This window comes from Hordeum vulgare, chromosome 5H, assembly GCF_904849725.1.
Source record: "Hordeum vulgare subsp. vulgare chromosome 5H, MorexV3_pseudomolecules_assembly, whole genome shotgun sequence".
In the NCBI taxonomy this organism is placed as follows: Eukaryota; Viridiplantae; Streptophyta; class Magnoliopsida; order Poales; family Poaceae; genus Hordeum; species Hordeum vulgare.
In genome coordinates, this window is record NC_058522.1 from 500,322,149 (window position 1) to 500,342,956 (window position 20,808).

At 45.5% G+C, this 20,808-nt stretch overlaps 2 protein-coding genes across 4 annotated transcripts; one reads left to right on the plus strand and one right to left on the minus strand.

The window, feature by feature from the left end:
- Positions 1-1,903: 1,903 nt before the first annotated feature.
- Positions 1,904-4,836, plus strand: LOC123400083 (probable serine/threonine-protein kinase WNK9). Of its 3 annotated transcripts, none has more exons than XM_045094485.1 (7): positions 1,904-2,215; positions 2,354-2,391; positions 2,781-3,011; positions 3,265-3,485; positions 3,641-3,798; positions 3,890-4,178; positions 4,255-4,836. In XM_045094485.1, the coding sequence occupies exons 1-7, from the start codon at positions 2,126-2,128 to the stop codon at positions 4,521-4,523; spliced, it is 1,296 nt and encodes a 431-aa protein (XP_044950420.1). In that variant the 5' UTR covers positions 1,904-2,125; the 3' UTR covers positions 4,524-4,836. The 3 variants fall into 3 exon arrangements, with proteins under 3 accessions (XP_044950420.1, XP_044950419.1, XP_044950421.1); XM_045094484.1 differs by having other exon boundaries at positions 1,905-2,215; positions 3,881-4,178; XM_045094486.1 differs by lacking the exon at positions 2,354-2,391 and having other exon boundaries at positions 1,908-2,215; positions 3,881-4,178.
- Positions 4,837-7,923: 3,087 nt separating this feature from the next.
- Positions 7,924-16,273, minus strand: LOC123400084 (lon protease homolog 2, peroxisomal). The gene is made up of 17 exons (XM_045094487.1): positions 16,038-16,273; positions 15,246-15,355; positions 15,037-15,148; positions 14,114-14,283; positions 13,888-13,979; positions 13,389-13,568; positions 13,174-13,257; positions 12,819-12,946; positions 12,535-12,736; positions 12,245-12,451; positions 11,597-11,727; positions 11,042-11,255; positions 9,657-9,950; positions 9,366-9,560; positions 9,000-9,245; positions 8,741-8,842; positions 7,924-8,487 (listed from the first exon to the last, which is right to left on the minus strand). The coding sequence occupies exons 1-17, from the start codon at positions 16,145-16,147 to the stop codon at positions 8,404-8,406; spliced, it is 2,661 nt and encodes an 886-aa protein (XP_044950422.1). The 5' UTR covers positions 16,148-16,273; the 3' UTR covers positions 7,924-8,403.
- Between the last annotated feature and the right edge of the window lie 4,535 nt (positions 16,274-20,808).

Below are 20,808 nucleotides of genomic sequence, written 5' to 3' on the forward strand. Positions count from 1 at the left end.
CTATTAAGTCATTCGGTTTTGGAACTGTCCAGCCTTTTTACCGGTTTTCTTTTTTCTTTCAGTTTGTTTCGTATTTTCTTTTTTACTTTTGTCATTTTTTTGTTTTTTGTTTCTTTCTTCTTCTTCTTTGTTTTTTTCCTTTTTTCTATTTCTTTTTCCATTTTCAACTTGAAAATTTTAACACTTGTGAACATTTTTTGAAAGGTACATTTTTTTTGAAAATCCTGGAAAACAAAACAATAAAACACCACAATTTATAAAAAAATTGAAATCGTAAGCATCGCCTGCCGCTTGCCAATCCACCTTGGCAATCTCAACCTTGATGCATGCCTTGGCAATCTCAACCTTGATGCATGCCTGCTCTTGCACATACTTGAAGTAAGCATCGTCTGCCGCTTGCCTAGTCTTAAACCCTCTATGGTTGCTGTCGTTGTACCCTAAACTTTGTTGGTTGCAAACCTCCCATGAATTGTAAACCCCTGAAACCCTCCCTTCGAACAACGCATACCACTTGCCCTAACAGTGCAAATGAGCAATAAGTTGAAGCAACAAGTATTGAAACACAAACAACAAGCAATGATGCACTCTAGGAGCAAGAAATGAACAAATAAGCAATGGAGCAGAAGAGCATCGTTAAGCATGCATGATCATACCACATAGCAATTTCAACCTACCACTACAGTGATGTCATCCTACCACCACATCCAAAAGAGGGTATAATCCTACCACCACAAGTTCGTGATCATCGTGTGGATCACCGTGAGGGGTTAGTTTATACCACCTCACCAAAATATACATAGCATAAGATTGTTTTCAAGCCCTAACTACACAAAGTATACGCCGCTTTGTCATTGCCATCATCGAGGATCATGCACGCCATCGCCACCAACAGAAGCAGGACTAGTAGTAGTGCTTGCGCGGCCAGGTCCTCAACCAGAGCATCCTGTGAGCCTCTCTCATGGCAACAAACCCAACACACTCGGATTTGTTCTCAACAGGTGGCTGAGACCCACCATGAGAGCCTCTAGGCTGAAGTCACCTTGCTCCATGACGGCGTCGTAGAGCTCAGGGTGAGCGTCGACCGTCTTGCTCTCCCCGATGGCGATGGCCACCTCCTTCACTTCATGAGTCATGTTGTTGAAGACGGTCACCTCCTCCTCTATGAAGCATGTTTGCTTCCTCTTCCTATCAACCACACGAACATGATCACCATCCTTCTCACGAGCATGAATGTTGATGTTGTCTGACTCCTGGGTGTCTGGATAGTCAGGCATTACGGGCATCGGCGTACCCAGCGGCTGACGAGAGCCCATGGCATGCTTCCTGATTGCGAGCCCGAAGGAGAAGATCTGTTTGCATTTGGTGGTAGTTCTGAATAAGTATGTTGAGAAACTCCGCGTCCTTGAAGTGGGCCTAAGAACGAAACATGGTTCATATAGATGATTAGTTACATGACATGTTTTGTGAGCTAACCGTGATATAGCCTTAATAGTGCTTTGCATTCAACAGGATCGTACAGGTCTCTTCATCTCATGAAGCACCGCTCAGGTCTCTCAACTTGGAGGAGATGATCCACCTCGTTCTCCACTTCCTCAGGTCGTTGTAGACCTGGATCGAGGTGACCTCATGTCTAGAAAACTCGAAGGCTTGCTTTGCCACAGAGTTTAAGTACACCTCTTTGAGGCCCTTGTCGGTCCTCACTTCATTATATATGATCTCACGCGTCTTGCTCAAGTTGCTGTGAACGGCTGCTGGTTCTGTCCATCCGGATAAGGAAGCGGTCAAGTGGGCCCGCAACGGACACGCGGCGCGCGCACAGACGGACCGACGTCGCGTGAGATCGGCCTGCCGATCCGAAGCATCAGCCCTAGAACCCCGAGCTCCCGGCCGTTTCAGATCCTGATTCAACGAGTTTCCCCCAACGACCTCCACGCCCCTCGATCCATCCGGACCCTGCCGCCGCACCCTCCTCGATCCCCGTCCAAGCGCAGATCCGACGGCCACAGAGCCCTGCCTTCCACAGCGAAACCCTCCCATAAATTCCGCCGCCCGAGAGGGAGGCCAACTGGGAAGCAGTTGTTGAAACTCGAGGCTCCAGCGAATTCGGGTCGGGAGATCGGAGGGGATGGATCCCGTGGAGGCGGAGGAGCAGCAGACGGAGCCGCCGGACGACGAGGCCTACGCCGAGGCCGATCCCACCGGCCGCTTCATCCGGGTACGCGCGCGCGCGCCGTCTTCCTCCCCCTTGCGTGCTGCCGTTTTTTTTTACTTTCTTGGTAATAATTACGGCCTTTAGATTTAGATGCATCTAATAATTCGTGTTTTCTTGTTTGATCGGTTGCTGCGCGTGCAGTACGATGAGATCTTGGGATCGGGTGCCGTCAAAACAGTGTATGCATCCTTCGATCGCTCGTCTCATCTGCTGTTTTTCTTGCTCGTCATCTAGATCCCGATTCGACCATCTATGAATAATCACGATATTTTACAATGTTTCCAACACCATGATATAGACTGACCAAATTCCTGCTTTTATTTTTTAGTTTGGTAAACCTCGGCAAATTCATGGCAAACATAGTACGCTTTAATCTTGTCCATCTGTTGCGCATTGCTGCATTACTAGTGTGTCTGCCGTACTCCAAATTCCAACCTGTATATAGCCTACAAGTAACTCCAGTTTTTTCCTTTTTTATAAAAGTCTACATATTGTTGGAATTTATTTCTGGCCGTGTAAAACTGACCATTTTTCATCATGTGTTCCTTAATGGTTATCCTGCCAATAGCTACAAGGCCTTCGATAAGCTGGAGGGCGATGAGGTTGCATGGTGCCAAACACGGATTGATGATTCTGTCATGGGTTCCTCAGAGAAGATGGCACAACTGAATACGGAGATCGGGCTGTTGAAGACGCTGAGGCACAAGAACATTCAGAAGTTGTTTGCCTCATGGATTGATGAGGACAAGAAGACAGTTAACATCATCACAGAGCTCTGCACATCCGGCAGTTTGAGACAGTAAGTACCTTTTTTTAGGACTACTAGTCCGTCCGGTAGTGTTCGTAATACTGTATTGATTACCCTTTCTGTTTATAAGTTGATGTAGTTTATTGAATTGGTGTAATATCAACCATGCTGGAGTCTGCTGTTTTGTCTAGAAAGTTTGATTGGGATTGCTCGCACCACTTGAATGCATCTAGAAATTTAATCACACATGGAGTTCCCTTTCATTCAGTACATTCTGGTCATTGAAATTTGGAATGATAACCAGGTTCCGTAAGAAGCACAATAAAGTTGGTATGAAGGCTATGAGAGGATGGGCAATACAGATATTGGCAGGGCTGGAATATCTTCACAGTCAGGAGCCAGCCATTATTCATAGGGACTTAAAGTGTGACAACATATTCATAAACGGTCATGATGGACAAGTGAAGATTGGTGACTTTGGTTTGGCGACATTTTTGCATCAACGGAAAATGAGAAGTATCAAAGGTGTGTGACATTTTGTTTTTCTAACAGCTACAGATGTGTAAAATATATACAAAGTATGTTTACTGTAGATGCACTCTTAATGATACGACACACTCACAGCTTACTTTGCTTTAGAAATAACCTTTTTTAACAAGAGTTGTGTCATCAAAATGCAGGCACATTAGAGTTTATGGCACCAGAACTCTTCACTGGGAATTACAACGAGTTGGTGGATATATATTCATTTGGGATGTGCATGCTTGAAATGGTGACATGTGAATATCCATACAGTGAATGCCAAGGCAAGCCATGGATATACAAGAAAATTTCTCAAGTAAGTGCTTTGGGGTCCACAAAAGTAACCATCTCCTTTGAAGGTTATCTATCTATCAACAGCAACTGATGTTTTTTCATAGGGTATAAAGCCAGATGTTCTTTCCAAGGTTGAAGATGCAGAAGTAAGAGGTTTCATAGAAATCTGTTTGGCTCCAGTAACTGAAAGACTTTGTGCAAGTGAGCTCTTGAAGAACTGTTTCCTCCAGAAAGACAAGCCTATCCCGGTGCCTCCTATTTCAGTCTCTCTGGTCTCGAGTGTGACTGGAGATGGGCAGCAGTCTGCCAGTTTGATGCTATGGAAGGGTGAATTCTTACTGAAAGGCGATATGCATGTCACCGACCATATTAATTTATCGCTAAGATTTCCTGATCCGAGCGGTAAGTAGAGAGCACTTGAGAAACTTCTTTCATCAGACTCAACACTTCAGTCCATACTGACATCAAATTGTTTCAGGTTGTTTTAAGAATGCTGAGTTCCCGTTTGATGTGGACCAAGATACCAGCCTTTCTGTGGCTTTGGAAATGGTCGACGCTTTTGGATTGCCGCAAGGGAACATGCAAAGCATAGCGCAGCTGATTGAGGTGTTCTTGCTCATCCTGATCCCTGAGTGGGTGCCCTGTGTTGCCGTCGGACGGGTGGTTGTGGTTCCTGAGAGTGCACACAGCTGCATCACCAAAAGAATCATGAACTGCAGGCAGCTCAGATTGGCCGTCCTAGGATAGTTCTGCTTTCCCCAAGCTAGTGTATCTTCAGGTTTTTTTGTTTTTGTTTAGTCAGATGAATTAGGCCGTGCTTCAGCCTCTGGTGTGGCTCATATTACAGCACCCACTCGATGTGCTGCTAGACACGGAATTTTTCGTCGATGATGATGAAAGTTAGCGCAGATCTACAAGATTCATTGATTGAGAGTAATCGGTTGGAAGTAGTTCAATGCGTCCCTTTTTTTTTTCTTTAAATTGTTGTGTTCAGTTTGATTTCAGTGCTAAAAAAATTCTGGTTTCCAGCTGAAATTCATGAACTTGAATCTGTTATGTACATTGCGCTCCCAGTCTCTGGTGGTATTCTTGTCGCTCTTTTTGTCATGATGTCTCTCTCAGAAGTTTAAATCATGTTATTTGGCGAGGAAAGATACATAACAATTTGCTATCACTTGCATCCAGCTTCAAATACATAGAACGGAAAGCCAAGAAGTTTATCTCCATCAACGTAGAAGACTATACAAAAGGAGCTCAAACATTCCTCCACCCAGAAAACCTAAAATGCTAAGAAACCGAAAAAAGTGGCTCGTTCTCCCTGCTTTAACAAATACTTACTCCGTCCCAAAATAAGTGACTTAAAAATGATTCAACTTTGCACTAAAGTGATCCAAATTAATTGTCACGGCCTACAATGTTTTACTCCTTCCGTCCCACAAAATAAGGAATAATACGTTTTTAGAAACTACCACCCTCTGTAAAAGAAATATAAGAGTGTTAAAGATGTTTTACTCCCTTCTATCCAAATTAATTGGCACAACCTACAATGTTTTTCTCCCTCTGTCCCACAAAATAAGAAATATCATGTATCACAACCTAGTTTGCAAAAACATCGTATATATTGTGAGACGATGGGAGAATGTTCCAATTAATTCAGATAAAGGAAGCAACATTTTTCTAAACGACATGTTTCATTGTGAGGAAGATGGTGCCTCCCTCCCCCGACATAGTTTCATAACTGTTCCCCCTTTTTCGACGGGTGGTCGTGTTTTTTTTTGTGTGTGGAGCATGTAAAAAATTAAGAGTACTAAGAGCTTTCAATTTGCTCTGATGTCATTTTACTGCGACTGTTTCTCCCCAAACATCCATTTGGTTGCCTGGATTGATTTTTGTATGGGTTAGAATGGGTCTGATACTATTTTATTTCTCTCTGCTTCATCAATAAAATGAAGCGAGGGTAAAGGACACAGAGTTTCTTCTTCCGAGCTCAAATGAGCTCGATAAACAATACAACCAAAAATAAAAAAGTATTATAAAAATCTGATTTTTAATGAATGACATTCGCAAAAGCTTTAAATGCGTGCAAACAATTGACATAAAATAAGATTTCTACAAGACGTGGAAAAAAAATCTATACTCTAGAAATGCGTATTTTCAGAGTATCGATTTTTTTTTCCATGTCTTATAAGAATTATTATTTTTGAGAAACCAGCAGAAGCTCTGTTTTTGCATTAAGAAGAAGAGAGTTGACCAATTTATAAGAAAAACTGGCCGAAAACCGATACATCGAAACACACGAGCCAACGATCCTGCCCCCCCCCCCCCCACACACACGCAACCAGATTCGACACTCCACAACATAAAGGTGCTCTCCGGAGCCGCCGTTCCGACTTGCCCGCTGACCCCGAAGCCGCGCTCCACCTGAGCCGCCGACGACGCCGCCCACACGGCCAGGATCAACACTCCACATCACTGTTCTCCGGAGCCGCCGCTCCGACTTGCCCGCCGACCCCGAGGTCGCGCTCCACCTTAGCTGACGACGTTGCCGCCCACACGGTCAGAATCAACACTCCACACCACTGTTCTTCGAAGCCGCCGCTCCGACTTCCTCACCGGCACCGAGGCCGCGCACACTCCTGGCCGACGATGAACCCGCAAAGCCACCCGAGCCACCACGAATTGACGAAGGACCAGACCTCCAAGGCGTCGTCCCCAAGAGGAAAGCGACGATACCGTCGCCGACGCCAGCTCTGACCAAGGTTGAAACTAGGGTTTTCACCCGGAGAGCCCGAGACCGAGGTAACAAAGGTGGTGAAGGGGCTCCCACGACGACGCCTCCAAGGAGGGAACGACGTCCTAGGACGTCGGCAACGATCGAGGTCTTGCAAGGCTTTTGCACGGAGCTCATCGAATCCGTCGCCGCAACAGCCTGCCCAGCAAACCGTCTCCGGCCACATGTCGACCGTCCTCGCCCAAGCCGCCAGCTCACCGCCGCCAAAACCTACCCGCTGCACCCACCACTACAACCCACCTCGCACCACAACGGCACCGTCGGACTGCAAGAGCCACGCCCCCACACCAGCCTCCACATGCCACCACCCCGCCTCCCGTGAGGCCCAGGACATCGGCCGTGACTGTACGACGAGCACCAGTGCGCCGTCGCCGCGTCGCCGTCCACGAACCGCGGCATACCAACTATGTCACGAAACTGCAGGAGCTAGCGGGAGCCGCCGCAACCGGGCCAGCCACCCCCACCGTCACGGCGCCGCCGCGCCGTCATCCAAAGTTGTGCCTCGCCGCTACCACCACAACTTCCACGCCCAAGAAAGGGGACCCCGTCACCCCGCGCGCCCCACAGCCGCAGCCCGCCGAAGCGACACGTGCGGAGTACCTTAACCGCCAGATATGGGCGTCGAGCGCCAGATCGACGGCCGCCGGCCTTTGTCACACCCCGCTCGCCAGCCAACTAAGGGAGGGGGTGAGCAACGCCGCTGCCCCGGCGATCGCAGCCAGATGCAGGCCTTCAACCGAGGCCGAATCCACGTGGCGCGCGACGAGGGCCCTCCGCCGCCGCCGTCCGGCGAGCGGGCTTTGCCCATCAACCTCCTCCAACAGCAACGAGAGGAGAGGGGAGTGGGGGTGGCGGCAGCTAGGTTATCGCCCGAGTTACCCCCCCCCCCCACCCCACCTTTGTCACACCCCGCTCGCCAGCCAACTGAGGGAGGGGGTGAGCAACGCCGCTGCCCCGGCTTGCTCGCGCCGACGAGGCGCGATCGCAGCCGTCGGCGCGATCGCAGCCAGATGCAGGCCTTCAACCGAGGCCGAATCCACGTGGCACGCGACGAGGGCCCATCTGCCTCCTCCAACAGCAACGAAAGGAGAGGGGAGTGACCTCCTCCAACAGCAGCGAGAGGAGAGGGGAGTGGGGGTGGCGGCAGAGAAACCGTTTTTTTTTCCTGCTTCTTAGCTAGTCTAAAACTATTTGCACACGCTTAAAACTTTTGTCAATGTTGTTTCCCCAAAAAGTCAGAATTTTCTAAACTTTATGTTTTTACTGTTCACCGAGCTCATTTGAGCTCAGAAACAGAAGGGCACTTTCCAGGGGTAATCCCCTTCTGTTAAAAAAAAGGGAAAAAAGGGAGCAACATTTTTCTGAATCGGATGTATATAGACACGTCTTAGCGTGTTTGTTCACTCTATATGCTATGATGATTACTTGTGCTATCGACACTTTTTTTATGATACTGCAACATTCAATTCTCCCTGGCTGAAATAGGTTACATATACACCCAAACCGACAACAACAGGTGGATCTCCTTGCTACCAATACCAAACCGAGCATAGATAGATGAGCATCCCTCTATAAATACAAGCACAAAGACCGGAGCAGATCTCCCTGCCGCTTTTGTGGATAGCAAGTACCCATATACACATTCCGCATATTAGCTTAACTGAATTGGACGAGCGATGCTGGCGTCATGAGATTTCACTCCGATGGAGCAATTGCTCGCCTACGCTCAGTCGCTCGTTTGTAGATATCTGGGCAGTGAATAGCGACGAATCTTCAAAACAGGTACATGGCCACCGAGGAAATACTACATCAGGCGCCAATTGGGATTTGTCCGTGCTATAGACTGGAGTGTAGCCTCAAAGGGAATCCATTCTCAAAAGCATGGCCAAGTACTTCCTCGATGCGCTTCACGAGCAGAATCTACCAGCAGCAAAGTAAATACAAGTCAGTATCAAACATTTTTTACGGGCAAATTGCATCCAGAGGAGAAAGACAGTTGTAACACAATATCAATCAACTTTTAGCTCAACTTCTAGAGCTATTGATGAACTTTCCAATGCTGAATAATTTGTGTAGCACTAGTAGCTGAGAGCATAACCTTAACAATCAAGCTAAATAAGGTACAGTAGCCGGTCCTGCAAATCTAAGCAACTAACAGTAAGGAATGACATACCTCAATGCCAGCGAGGATCGGTGCTGGAATCTCAGCCAAGTCCTTCAAGTTTCTTTCTGGTAATATCACCCTCTTGATGCCATATCGATGTGCAGCAAGCACCTGAATCCAGAGAAACTTTGAAGTAAAGTATAGTACAAGAGCACAAGAAGGAAAATGGTTCAACCTTCCATCTTTCCGAAGTGAGCCCGAAGTTCTCCCCAACTACAATTATTTAGGTACAGACGGAGTAGAAAATATCAGGAACATAATATAGTACCTTGTCCTTAACACCACCAACTGGCAACACTAGGCCCCTAAGAGTCATCTCTCCGGTCATTGCAGTGTCTGCTCTCACTTTTCGGTTACTGAACAACGACACCAGTGATGTTACCAATGTCACTCCTGCAGAAGGACCATCCTTCGGCACAGCACCAGCAGGAAAATGTATGTGAATATCACGGCTCTCCAATATGTTGATATCAGAAGTAGGTGACAGATTGAGGTCAGCGGATCTTGCTCTCACCTGTATAAATCAATGATATAAGTTGAAGCAACAGAATATTACTCAACTTGATGTGCCAACTGACATAAACAAGTAAAATATGACACCGTGTATGGGAAATGAGAAGAAGATGATGCGTACCCATGTCAGAGCTAACTGTGCTGACTCCTTAATTACATCGCCAAGTTGTCCTGTCAGATGCAAGTCACCTTTACCCACCATGGCTGTAGCCTCTACAAATTGAACTTCCCCACCAAAAGAAGTCCAGACAAGCCCAACTGACACTCCTGGGGATGACACCCGATCCGCAGCTTCTCTGTCATCAAATCTAGGGGGCTGTAGCACGATGCAGTGTACGATTGTAAGATACAACGACATAAACATAAGACAGCATAGCTTATCATGAAGTTAAACTGAAATTTTGATGCATACCCCAAGCACTTTTTCTAGCACAGCCTCGTCAATAATCATGGGAGATGGATTTTCATATGTATTTGATATGTCCTGGCCCATAGGAATAACCTCCATTTCAACTTCACCACCATCGGTGAGCCTTGAGTCCAGTAGAGTTGTAGTTATTGGCTGCATTTCCTTGCCAAGTCTAAGCGTGCTATCTAGCTCCGCAACCTTAACAGCAGCTGCACGAGCCAATGCAGCTAGGTTTCTTTCAAGATTACGCACACCAGCTTCCCGTGTGTATCTCTCAATGATAAGTTTGACTACAGCCTGTGACAGATGAATGGAACAAAGTAAACATGGATTAATCACAAGTTCTAATTAATACTCAAATAAAAGAACAGATGACAAATAAATGGTAAGCATTAAAAGCAGTGCATTATAACTTGTAAGAACTGTTGTAAGTCAATGAATCCAATGCTATCCGGTGTAGCACAAGCAGTTGAAGAATGCAAACACAAATGGGGTGAACCCATTGTTCACAGCGAGATAAGTACTCCCATCGATCCGAATTAATTGACACAACCACCATACAATGTCCTATATACATTGTACAGAGGCTATGTCAACTAATTCGGACCGGAGGGAGTATTATGATAAGACCAGACCGGCTTGAAGCGGATTATGGCATTAAAGGGTAGATAGACGATATACTAGAATGAGAGAATATTCGGATAAGAAAACTAGTTCATTGGTCTGGCTTCATCAATAACAGATGCATGATATCCCTTCTACAGAGAGATGACCCTGCGGACAGTTTCTTTCTCTAGAGGAACTTATACAATGAAATTCATCTCTACTACATGGAGTATACCAATAAGCCCAACTAACAAGCTAGTTATTCATATCTTCACTTGTCAATAAACTCTGCCCCAGTGGCAACCCTATAAGCTGTGCATGTGCTACGGTAACAAGTATTAGGAAGTAGTTTTAAATTCCATTTTTTTAACTAAGGAACCAAAAAATCCTACTGGCATCACATATTCTAATTGTTAGGAAAAAAAGACAGCATAAATCAATTACATACACTGTAGTTCCGTTGGTGCATTTATTACCACAATAGAATAGCGCGTTTCTGGAGCATAAGTACACTGCACTTGCCATTATATAGCTGAATTTAATGTGCTTATTTTCTCCATTTAAAAACTTTGTTTTGTTTGCCAAGGAGGAAAAACACTATTCAATAGCCTAAATATCTTCAGAGAGAACTGAAGAGTAACGTAGCAAATGCATTCAACAGGATCATTTCTTTTTACTCTTCTAACGGATATTTGTGAGCAATTTGAACCTTTCTTGACATGGATACAGATAAAATAGTTAACAGAAAAGGAATGCAGCAGAAGACAGTCCCTGTGCCATACCTCAGGAATCTGAAGATATGCTGAGCTCAAGCCATGCTGTTCCAATACCCTTGGTAAGAGATGTTTCATGGCTATTTTCAGCTTTTCTTCAGGCGTGTAGCCTGGTAGTTCGATGACTTCCATCCTATCTAACAGAGCAGGGGGGATAGGTTGCATCCTGTTGGCAGTTGCAACAAACACAACCTTTGACAGGTCAAACGGAACATTCAAATAGCTGGTAAAAAATGTGTTAAGGAATTTTAGTAACCATATAAAATCAGTAAAATAAAGATAGTAGATCAGATAGCATAGTCTATTTTCCAACGTATCGTGTGATGTGCGTCAGAGTTGTAAAGTAACCTAAAAACATAGCCTCCTAGAAAGAGTGGGGGAATAACAGAGGTTGCAATACCCATAGTGATGGCAGTAAAAGGTACCCAGAAGTGGTAACCCTGAATAACCGATATGTGCCTAATCCCAATAACCATCATTTAGAGAAGGGCTGATTCTCTTTACTAAGAAACTAACTAGCTAATCATAAAATGCACTTGTTACACAAATAAAATGAAAGGATACTGGTCATTGAATGTTTTATTCTGCTCAGGGTCAAGTACTTCTAGCAGTGCTGATGCTGGATCCCCACGTACATCAGAACCAGTCTTGTCAATTTCATCAAGGAGCATCACTGGGTTGCTGACAGATACCCTCTGCATTTTATATTTCAACAATACATCAGCATGATTTAATCTGGTAGTAGCTAAAATAAGCAGTACAGTGGGCTTGCCAGCTTATTGAGGAATTCAGAATCATATCTCATGTGATAGTTATACAATGAGTAGACTCATTCGATGGAAAGCAACTTGGGAGTTAACAGCAGAATTTTTCTTTACTGATTGGCCATCTAAAAATATCTTGTAATGGATGTTACGCTATTATCCAAGATTAACTACTCCCTCCGTTCCTAAACAGTATAAGTCTTTTTAGAGACTCCACTAGAGACTGCATACGAAGCAAATTGAGTGAATCTACACTCTAAAGTATGTCTATACACATCCGTATATAGTCCGTAATGGAACCTCTAAAGAGACTTATATTTAGGAACGGAGGGAGTAGATTATAAGAGCAAATAGAGTAGTTTATAGTAAAGGGCGCTTTAACAGGTAATAGCAAATTTGGTCCTCCAATGTTAGTTAATTCTAAAATGAGAAATAGAACTTGATTAACCTTTAGTCCATCGATGAGGCGTCCTGGCATGCTTCCAATGTATGTCCTTCGATGGCCCCTAATATCAGCCTCATCCTTTACGCCACCAAGAGAGATTCTTATGAACTTCCTATTCAGGGCCTTTGCTATTGATGTAGCCAAAGATGTCTTTCCAACACCAGGTGGTCCCACAAAACATAGAACTGGACCTCTGGCATCCGGTTTGAGCTGCACATAGATTAATGCATCTCAGTGAGATAGAATAATTATGTAGGCACATAACAAGATTATGTATAAGTCAAGTTACCAACCTTACGGACAGCCAAATACTCAATAATCCTTTGCTTAACTTTGGTCAGACCGTAATGATCACGATCAAGACTCTCCTTTGCAGCTCTAAGGTCAAGTTCCCTTTCTTCACTTACTTTTTGCCAAGGAAGGTCAGCAATAAGTTCCAAATAAGCTCGAGAGCTACTATATCCAGGTTGCTGAGGTTGCATTTTCCTCAAGCGTCTGTAATCAAAGACTAGCTGGATAAAAGACCTCTTGTACCAGATGTAAGCACATTGAAAAGGGTATGAATATGATAAAATACCTCAACTCCCTTTGGGCATGCTTCCAAATATTAGCAGGCATTCCTGCATTCTGCATCTTCCTTTCCAATGCAGCTATGTCATCTTCATCATCATCATTATCACCAAGTTCGTCTTTGATAGCCCTCATCTGCAAAACTGGGAGGGTCATCATCACATTGGAAATAGAATTATATGCTGTGCAAAAAAGACAACGGATGCTAAAGTTGCTCAACTCAACCAGGAAAATATCCTCTATAAGAAAAGGATCATTTCCATCTTATATATCTATGTAGCTTGTCTAGAAATGCAAATGCTGGAATATGTGATTTCAATTTCAGTTGATCAAGCAATGAAAATATGGAGAGAAAAACAAACCTGCTGGCGCAACAGAAATTCTTTTTGGGATTTTGATAGCTGCCCCTCAACCTTTTGTGTTATTTTCTCCGCTACAAGAATTGACTGTACATTGCAAAGAAATAACTTAAGAAAACTATCAAATAAATAGACCACAGAAAGCAACTTATTGAAGTACAAGGAACCTTAACACAATTTATAACTAATTCACAGATAATAGGTTTCTTGATCTTCACCTGCAGGTGCCTGTCTACAAGTTCTGTTGCCTTGGAAAGTCTCACTTTCAAGTCAACTGAATCCAGCATAGCAAGCTGCTCCTCAAAGCTTATTTCAAAGCTAGCAACAAAAATATCGGCTAGCCTGTATACAGGAACTGTCTCGAGTAGCACCTTAGTCCTACCAACCGTCTTCTGCTTCTGCAAAAACAACAGACCGATAGTAAGCCAAAACTCACTGATAAGTAGGGTTTAGCTTTTAGGCTACCAAGCCTAGTGATAATTTCACCAAACATAAGATAATCATCAAGTATTATAAAAGATGCCGTTTACGGTGTTGATAGGAACTCGGGAAATCTTTGTTTACATCATTAGTTCATTACTACTGGATTTGTGATCTTCAAAATTTATCAATCTTCAGTTCTCCACTAAATCTTCCTATTACTCGGTGCAACAAGAAACCAAACCTTGAACTTTTTGCAGTAAAAAAGGGCATCCAGTTCTCCTTGAGTTTTCTTACCTGCTCGAGGACTGAAATTAGTTCCATAGCAGTTGCTTTAAATTGCCTCGAAAGAGCAATTAGATCTGGGTCTTGCTCTACCTGCTCCAACTCTAGCATAACAAAGACACAATAGTAATGTAAGCCCCAAAATGTAATATATCAAACGGAATTTTAAAATGCAGAGCAGTTACATAACCACATAGTTCTTACGGGAAACAGCATATTTTTCTTTAAAAGGCCTTACCAGTCTTTGTCATGTCAAGTCGTGAAACACGGGCGACATGATACGACCCTCTTGCATTGAGTTCCTCAACACTGAACCTACATAAGCCTTCGAGAACAACAATGTATGTAACCCTTCCACTTGGTTTCTCCACCCCTCTTGAAAGGTGTAGAGCTCTAGCAGCAACTCCCCTATAGATGGAAGGAGTAACGCATAAGGGAAACAGAAACACCACAGATGTAAGATGTATCTACTATACTTCATATTTCATCAGTTTGTGTAGTTATAGAGATCCAACACAGCCTAGGGTTACAGACAACCATTTCTTGAGCATACTAAGTTGAGAAATAAAATAAACTGAAACCATGACCGCACATGCAATGCGTGCAGGGACTGGAAAATTGTATGGACGGTGGAAAGTATTTTACCACAAAAAACCAAAATATCATATTTCAGATGGTTAATATTTAGAGAGCAAGTAGATCACATGAAAGATATGTGAAACACCAACAAGGTAACAAGCAGCTAAAGGGAAGTTATCCGGGACCTCGAGGCAACAAAAGGTTGATGACCTATAAGTACGAATATATGTATTTAAAGTGCACCCTCCTGCTGAAGAAGATTTGGTTGCTATAAGCCTATCTCGGCATCCTTACTTTATCCAATCCCACTGCAGGATACTGCATTATTGCACTACCAGTAGCCACACACAGCATAAACAGTAAAGAATAAACTATTGCTTAGATTATTTTTCAAATGTTCATAGAATGAAATTGCATGGCATGGTTATATTTGCGAACAGCCCACTACATATCAAAGCTCCTATCATGTTTGAGGCAGGTACTACTTGTCATATTTGAAGGCTTTTTATCTTCGGAACTTGATTCACAGATAAAATACAAATGTAATGAGAAGGCACTAGATTAGCAAACGCTGACACGCACCGGCTGTGCCAGTGAATGGGCTCCTTCCCGCTCTTTGCATCCTGTTTGCTCGACTCTCCCCCAGAAGCACCAGGCGACCGGCGGCCTCCTTCCCCTGAATCACCGCCCACTCCTATAAAAGCAAGAGCAACTCCAATAAGAAAATGCAGGTCCACAATGCCCACAAATGGCTCTTTTAACTGAACAAGGAGCTGCAATCTCTATCTCACCAGGCGACAGGATCGAACCAACAGCCGCAGCCTCAGAGTCCCGCACGGGAAGCACCCCAATCAGACCCTTGTCCTCCCTCTGCCAGAGCTCCTGCTCCACCAGCTTGACACTGCAGGCCGAAACAACCACATTGATGAAGTCAAAATCCAAACCAAAGGGCATAATATTCCCCTCCCAACAAGTCAACACAAGCCAACACGACACACCTACACCAAGGGAAAACAAACCCAATAACCTCCCGTGACAAAACCGCACCTAGAAGATTCGAACACTAAACGAGCGGTGGGTAATTGGAGGCTGAATTAGTCAGCCATGAAAGCAAGCAAACGCTGAAAAATCCACCCCGAGACCAACGAGAGCATCAAAATGCATCGAGAACTTATAAACTTCCACATCAAAAGTGGTGGTCACTAGGGTAAAAGCTGATTAATCATTGATACCGGTGGAGAGACGCGGATTAGTACTAGTACTACACATGAATACTCCAGGACAGAAGAAAAGGGGGCAGAAATTCCTGCTTCAGCCAATACACAGGTTACAGTTAAACAAACAAAAATTATACTCCGGAAGAGAAGTAAAAAAGGACTCTAGAACCCGGAGGTAGCTAGCTTACCGATGCAGCACCAAATCCAGCTGATGGCTCCGGCGGAGAAAAACCTAACCACCGCCAATCAATCCCCTACCACCGGACCCTCCTATCACCTACAGCGCACGCAAATCACTCCCCGAACCCCAAGCCCGAGCTCTAGAAGGCCAGCGAGTAATCGGAGCCCCCCGGAATCGCCACTGACCTGCTGGGGGTGGTGCATCGGATCCGCACGATGGCGCCCGGGAGGAGCACCTTGTTGCGGAACGGCAGTATGGCGAGCCGTCCCGGCAGCTCCACCGGCGCGTCCGCCATGGCCGCCGACGCACTGCTGTGGTGTGTGCGGCGTACGGCTGGCGGAACAGGAATTCGGGTGGAGGAAGAGAAGGGGGGGAGAAGGAATTGAGAGAGGTGGGAGACGACGGGGATATTTATGTGTGTAAAATAGAGGCTAGGCGAGGGGCGCACGAGTCAATGATGGGTTGCGGGTGCGGGGGGCGGGCCCACCTGGAAGGCTAATAGGATCGGCAGCGTGCTGCTGGTGGCCTGGCGGGCCCCGGGCGTCGGCGGGGGGCGGGGGGTGGCGTGTGGACGTGGCGGTCCCGTGGAGATAAGGCACGGGTTGGCGCCGCCGGACCCGGTGCAGTGGCCGGCCCGGACGCGTGGGCTCGGGCGGCCGGCGTGCGCGGTGGTCTGGTTCGGACCGCCGTGGCGGCCGGCGTGCGCGGTGGTTCGGTTCGGACCGCCGTGGCGGCCGGGACACGGCCGGGGTTTTGGCGCGCGCGGCGGATCTCCGCCGTCGGCCGGCGGGCGGTGATGGACGGCGCGGATACAGACTTATCGAAGTGCTCGGAGCACGTGATGGATTATTTTTTATGAAGGACGTGATGAATTACGGATTGCCTTTGTGGCCCCTTTGCTGCCACGTGAGGGTGAGGATGAGGCGGCCCCATGGCTTTGCGATCGTACGGATGGATCGGCTTCTCCAACGCGTGTGACAGGGGGCAGTGATGTAGGCGGGCATCCCGCATAAGTCCGCATAAGACAATATTAGTTTAAAACCAAGGTAAGTTTGATAGAAAAATTATGACTAACCTATGATATTTTGATTTGGAAGCGGGACGGATCAGGTGCCGTTTTACATCCCTACACATAAAAGGAGCGACCTCTTCAACAGTGTGAGAGCATCTGCAGCCACACTCCTTGTACCCGTCTCAAACGTTAGACATACCCTTCAATCATTGATCGTTCACAAAAAAATACGATTATAATCCCTCAAGCGGGCCTTAACAACCAGGCTGACCAACATCCTTCATATATAGCCCAAATATGAGGCGGATATGGAGGAGTCCGGTCGCATCCGGGCACGTCCGCCTGGTCCACACTGACCCGCATCAACCCATATATATTCGTCCTCATTCATTTACCGGATCAAACCCTAACCACTTCATTGCACTCCCCCTCCACTCCCATCCGCAATCCTACCTCATCTCTCGCAATCTTCGGCCTTCTCCGACATGGAGGGCAACGGGTCCAACTTCTAACAGTTCGGATCCATCGAGTGGGTGGTCATCCCCTGCATAGTGGAGGAGGCAATGGCGGTTCGCATTGCACTCCGTCGCTCTCGCGAGGAAAGCGCCCGCCAACGGCAGGATCTGTCCCCCGCGACTCCCCCGCGACTCCACAGCATCTTCTCAACGTGCACTCGGTTCCTCTAGGGTGGGATTATCGAGGTCTCGATGGGCGGATCCATCGACCGATCCGACGACTTTCGAGCCCATCGGCAACGGGTTGCCCGCCATGGAAAGGAGAGGATAAGGGTCGTCGAGGCCTATCTCGCAGAGGAAATGATGGAGGCGGAGGCGACTGATGCGGCGGCGCGGGCAGCCGCAAAGGAGGAAGTCATCCGCGCCTGCATTTTGAAGAAACGACAGTGGAAGAACACACGCGCCCTCACCCGCGAGGAGAATCGGGGCGAGCGGTGAAATGGCCGGACTGTCATCAAAGGAGGTGGATGAGGTGAGCGACGGACAGCTCCGACGACGAGCACATCCGGCTCGATCCATACTGCGTCTTCGACCGGTACTTTCGCGAGAAGGATGACAAGGTCTCCGGGAAAGGCAAGGACCGTCGTTGTTGATGTCCACCACAGCCAAACTTGCCAAATTTTGATAGTCCGATGGCATATCAATAGTGGTGGAGTAATCAGACGATGTGTGTATGCATCAACATAGTGATTACATGGTTTGTATGGATTCGAGATATGAGATTTGAGGTCTCCGGTTATAGAATGCATTATTTAAAAGTGACCAGTCAATGTCCGTGGACAAATCCGGAGCGCGTTCGTGGACGTTTGAGGGGCCGATTTGCAAGTTTTGATTGTAGATGATGTCATGGCTTTGATCGATTCCAAAGAAAATAAAGCTTATTTTTTAAAATAAACTTAAAAACAATGCAAGCATCAGGAATTGAATACCAATGAACCGGGGATACAAGGCATTCTTCTTGATCGAAGCAATACGCACACAGGTTGGAGTACTAGTATATAGTTGAACCTTTGGGAACTTTTGTATTGTAGTATGTATTCCGTCCTAAAATAAGAGTCACAATTTTAATATAAGCGGAGTGTAATTCTAAGACAGAGCAAGTGTGATTTATCTGATTCGTGAGATAGATATAAATCCTTTGCGTTGTTGTACAAAAGATGGGTTTTAATCCTAGGGTGGGTTAGCACAACCACCCTCTTGTCTATCCACCAACATAATGGTATTTTTGTGTGTGAACAATATAGTGATTTGTTCTTGAAAGGACATTTTCAAGTGTTATGCAAGTACTATTGATTTTTTATATTTCTAATTAAATACCTGTAATATTTTTATTTTGGTGCTTTGGGGATCTTGCTTCGACAAAAAAATATCATGTTTTCAGCCATACTCCTTTGCTTGGTTGGGGATGGGAGTAGAGATAATATAAAAAAATTGAAGGCGCCGATTGGGCTAGTGAGTTGTATGTTTCGTTATTGTCGAAACTAAACCCAAGCATGGACAACCCGGCCTGAGAAAACGGGCTTCGGACTTGAAAGTTGGGTCGGGCTCGGGTCTCGTTTTGCAGGTCGAAAGGTAGTTTGGGTCGGGTTGAGATTTCTCCTTTTAAGGATTTCGGGATAGGCTTTCGAGCTTCGGGTCAGGCTTACACGTGCGAACACTAGAAAACAACATCCGGATCAGGCTTACACATGCGAACACTAGAAAACAACATTCAGGCTGGGCTTTCGGGTTCATGTCGGGCTTACACGTGCAAACACTTGAAAACAGCATTCACGCCGGGCTTTCGGGCTTTGGATCGAGCTTACACGTGCGAACACTAGAAAACGACATTCGGGTCGGGTTTTCGCGCTTCGGGTCGGGTTTACACATGTGAACACTAGAAAACAACATTCGGGTCGGGCTTACACGTGCGAACACTATAAAACAACATTTGGGGCGGGCTTATACATGCGAACACTAGGAACAACATTCAGGTCGGGCTTTCAGGCTTCTGGCTTGATTTCAGGCCATGCTCGGGCTTGAGAGAAAGAGTGCATTTCGGCCTTCGGTCCGGGCTTTCGTGCTTTGGGCTTTATTTAGGGCCGGGCTCAGGCTTGATTCAAGGCGGGGCTCGGGCTTGAGGAAAAGGTACATTTTGGGCTTTGGGTCGGGCTCAGGCTTGAGAAAAGAAGGTTAGGCTATTACAAGCCTGGCCAAAACTAGGCCCGGCCCGAGGCATGTCCGGATTTAGTAGAACACAAAGAATTAGAAATGAGTAAGCTTGAGAATTGAGTGTCTATTTTGAGAAGGGAGATGAGTGTGACAAAATTGGTTTGAAAAACATTATTTCTTATGGTTATTTCTACTTCTAACCAAATAGAAGACCGAGATCGTCTTGAAAAAGTAGACTCGACTGTTTACCATTAGAATTATCAACGAGCTCTACAATAGAATAACTCTCACATATCATGATTCATACAATGTAACTCTTCACGAAGACGTTGGTTAATGTAAATTTTCCAATTAGACATTATTTTGCCGGTCATCTATATAGTGTTGTCTACGAGTCATATGAATGGGTAGCAGCAGTATATTAGAAAAAAGTACTCCCTCTGTTCCTAAATATAAGTCTTTTAAGCGATTTCACTAACGGTCTACATACGAAGCAAAATGATTGGATCTATACTCTAAAGTATGTCTATATACATCCGTATGTAGTCCACTAGTGAAATTTTTACAAAGACTTATATTTAGGAACGGAGGGAGTACATTAGAACTCTTATATTTAGGAACGGAGGGAGTACATTAGAACTCTTATATTTAGGAACGGAGGAAGTACATTAGAACTCTTATATTTAGGAACGGAGGGAGTACATTAGAACTCTTATATTTAGGAACGGAGGGAGTAGTATATTACTCCTTCTGTTCTAATGTACTCCCTCTGTTCCTAAATATAAGAGTTCTAATGTATGTACTCCCTCCGTTCCTAAATATAAGAGTTCTAATGTACTCTATCCGTTCCTAAATATAAGACCTTTTAGAGATTGTACTATAAACTACATACGGATGTGCATAGACATATTTTAAAGTAAAGATTTACTCATTTTGCTCCGTATATAGTCTTCTAGTAGAATCTCTAAAAGGTCTTATATTTTGAAACGGAGGGAGTGCAAGGTATTCAGAGATGCTCTCTCCATCCCATAATATAATCTTAATATTGATTTTAATTGCATACTGAAACCTATATATGGAGTAGGTTCGATGGCCCTGCTAGTGGAGAATGATGTCACCCTTACCTCAGCGGTGGCCACAACCGAGTGACGTCACGCATGTCTCCTGCTCCTGCAAACGTGAGGCTAAATCACGCGATCGGCCCTGACACCGACTAATCGCGCAGACAAATCCCAAGTCGCTCCATCACCCACGTACATACCGACATACGTACGCGCT

What these genes read in the sequence shown, in the direction of transcription:
- LOC123400083 (XM_045094484.1), top strand. Translation starts at nt 2,126, where the DNA reads ATGGATCCCGTGGAGGCGGAGGAGCAGCAGACGGAGCCGCCGGACGAC. An exon ending in ACATCCGGCAGTTTGAGACA is followed by an intron (nt 3,012 to 3,264) that starts GTAAGTACCTTT and finishes AATGATAACCAG; the next exon opens with GTTCCGTAAGAAGCACAATA. An exon ending in AAGATTTCCTGATCCGAGCG is followed by an intron (nt 4,179 to 4,254) that starts GTAAGTAGAGAG and finishes AAATTGTTTCAG; the next exon opens with GTTGTTTTAAGAATGCTGAG.
- LOC123400084 (XM_045094487.1), bottom strand. Translation starts at nt 16,147, where the DNA reads ATGGCGGACGCGCCGGTGGAGCTGCCGGGACGGCTCGCCATACTGCCG. An exon ending in AGTATTTGGCTGTCCGTAAG is followed by an intron (nt 12,452 to 12,534) that starts GTTGGTAACTTG and finishes ATCTATGTGCAG; the next exon opens with CTCAAACCGGATGCCAGAGG. An exon ending in TGCTAGAAAAAGTGCTTGGG is followed by an intron (nt 9,561 to 9,656) that starts GTATGCATCAAA and finishes ATCGTGCTACAG; the next exon opens with CCCCCTAGATTTGATGACAG.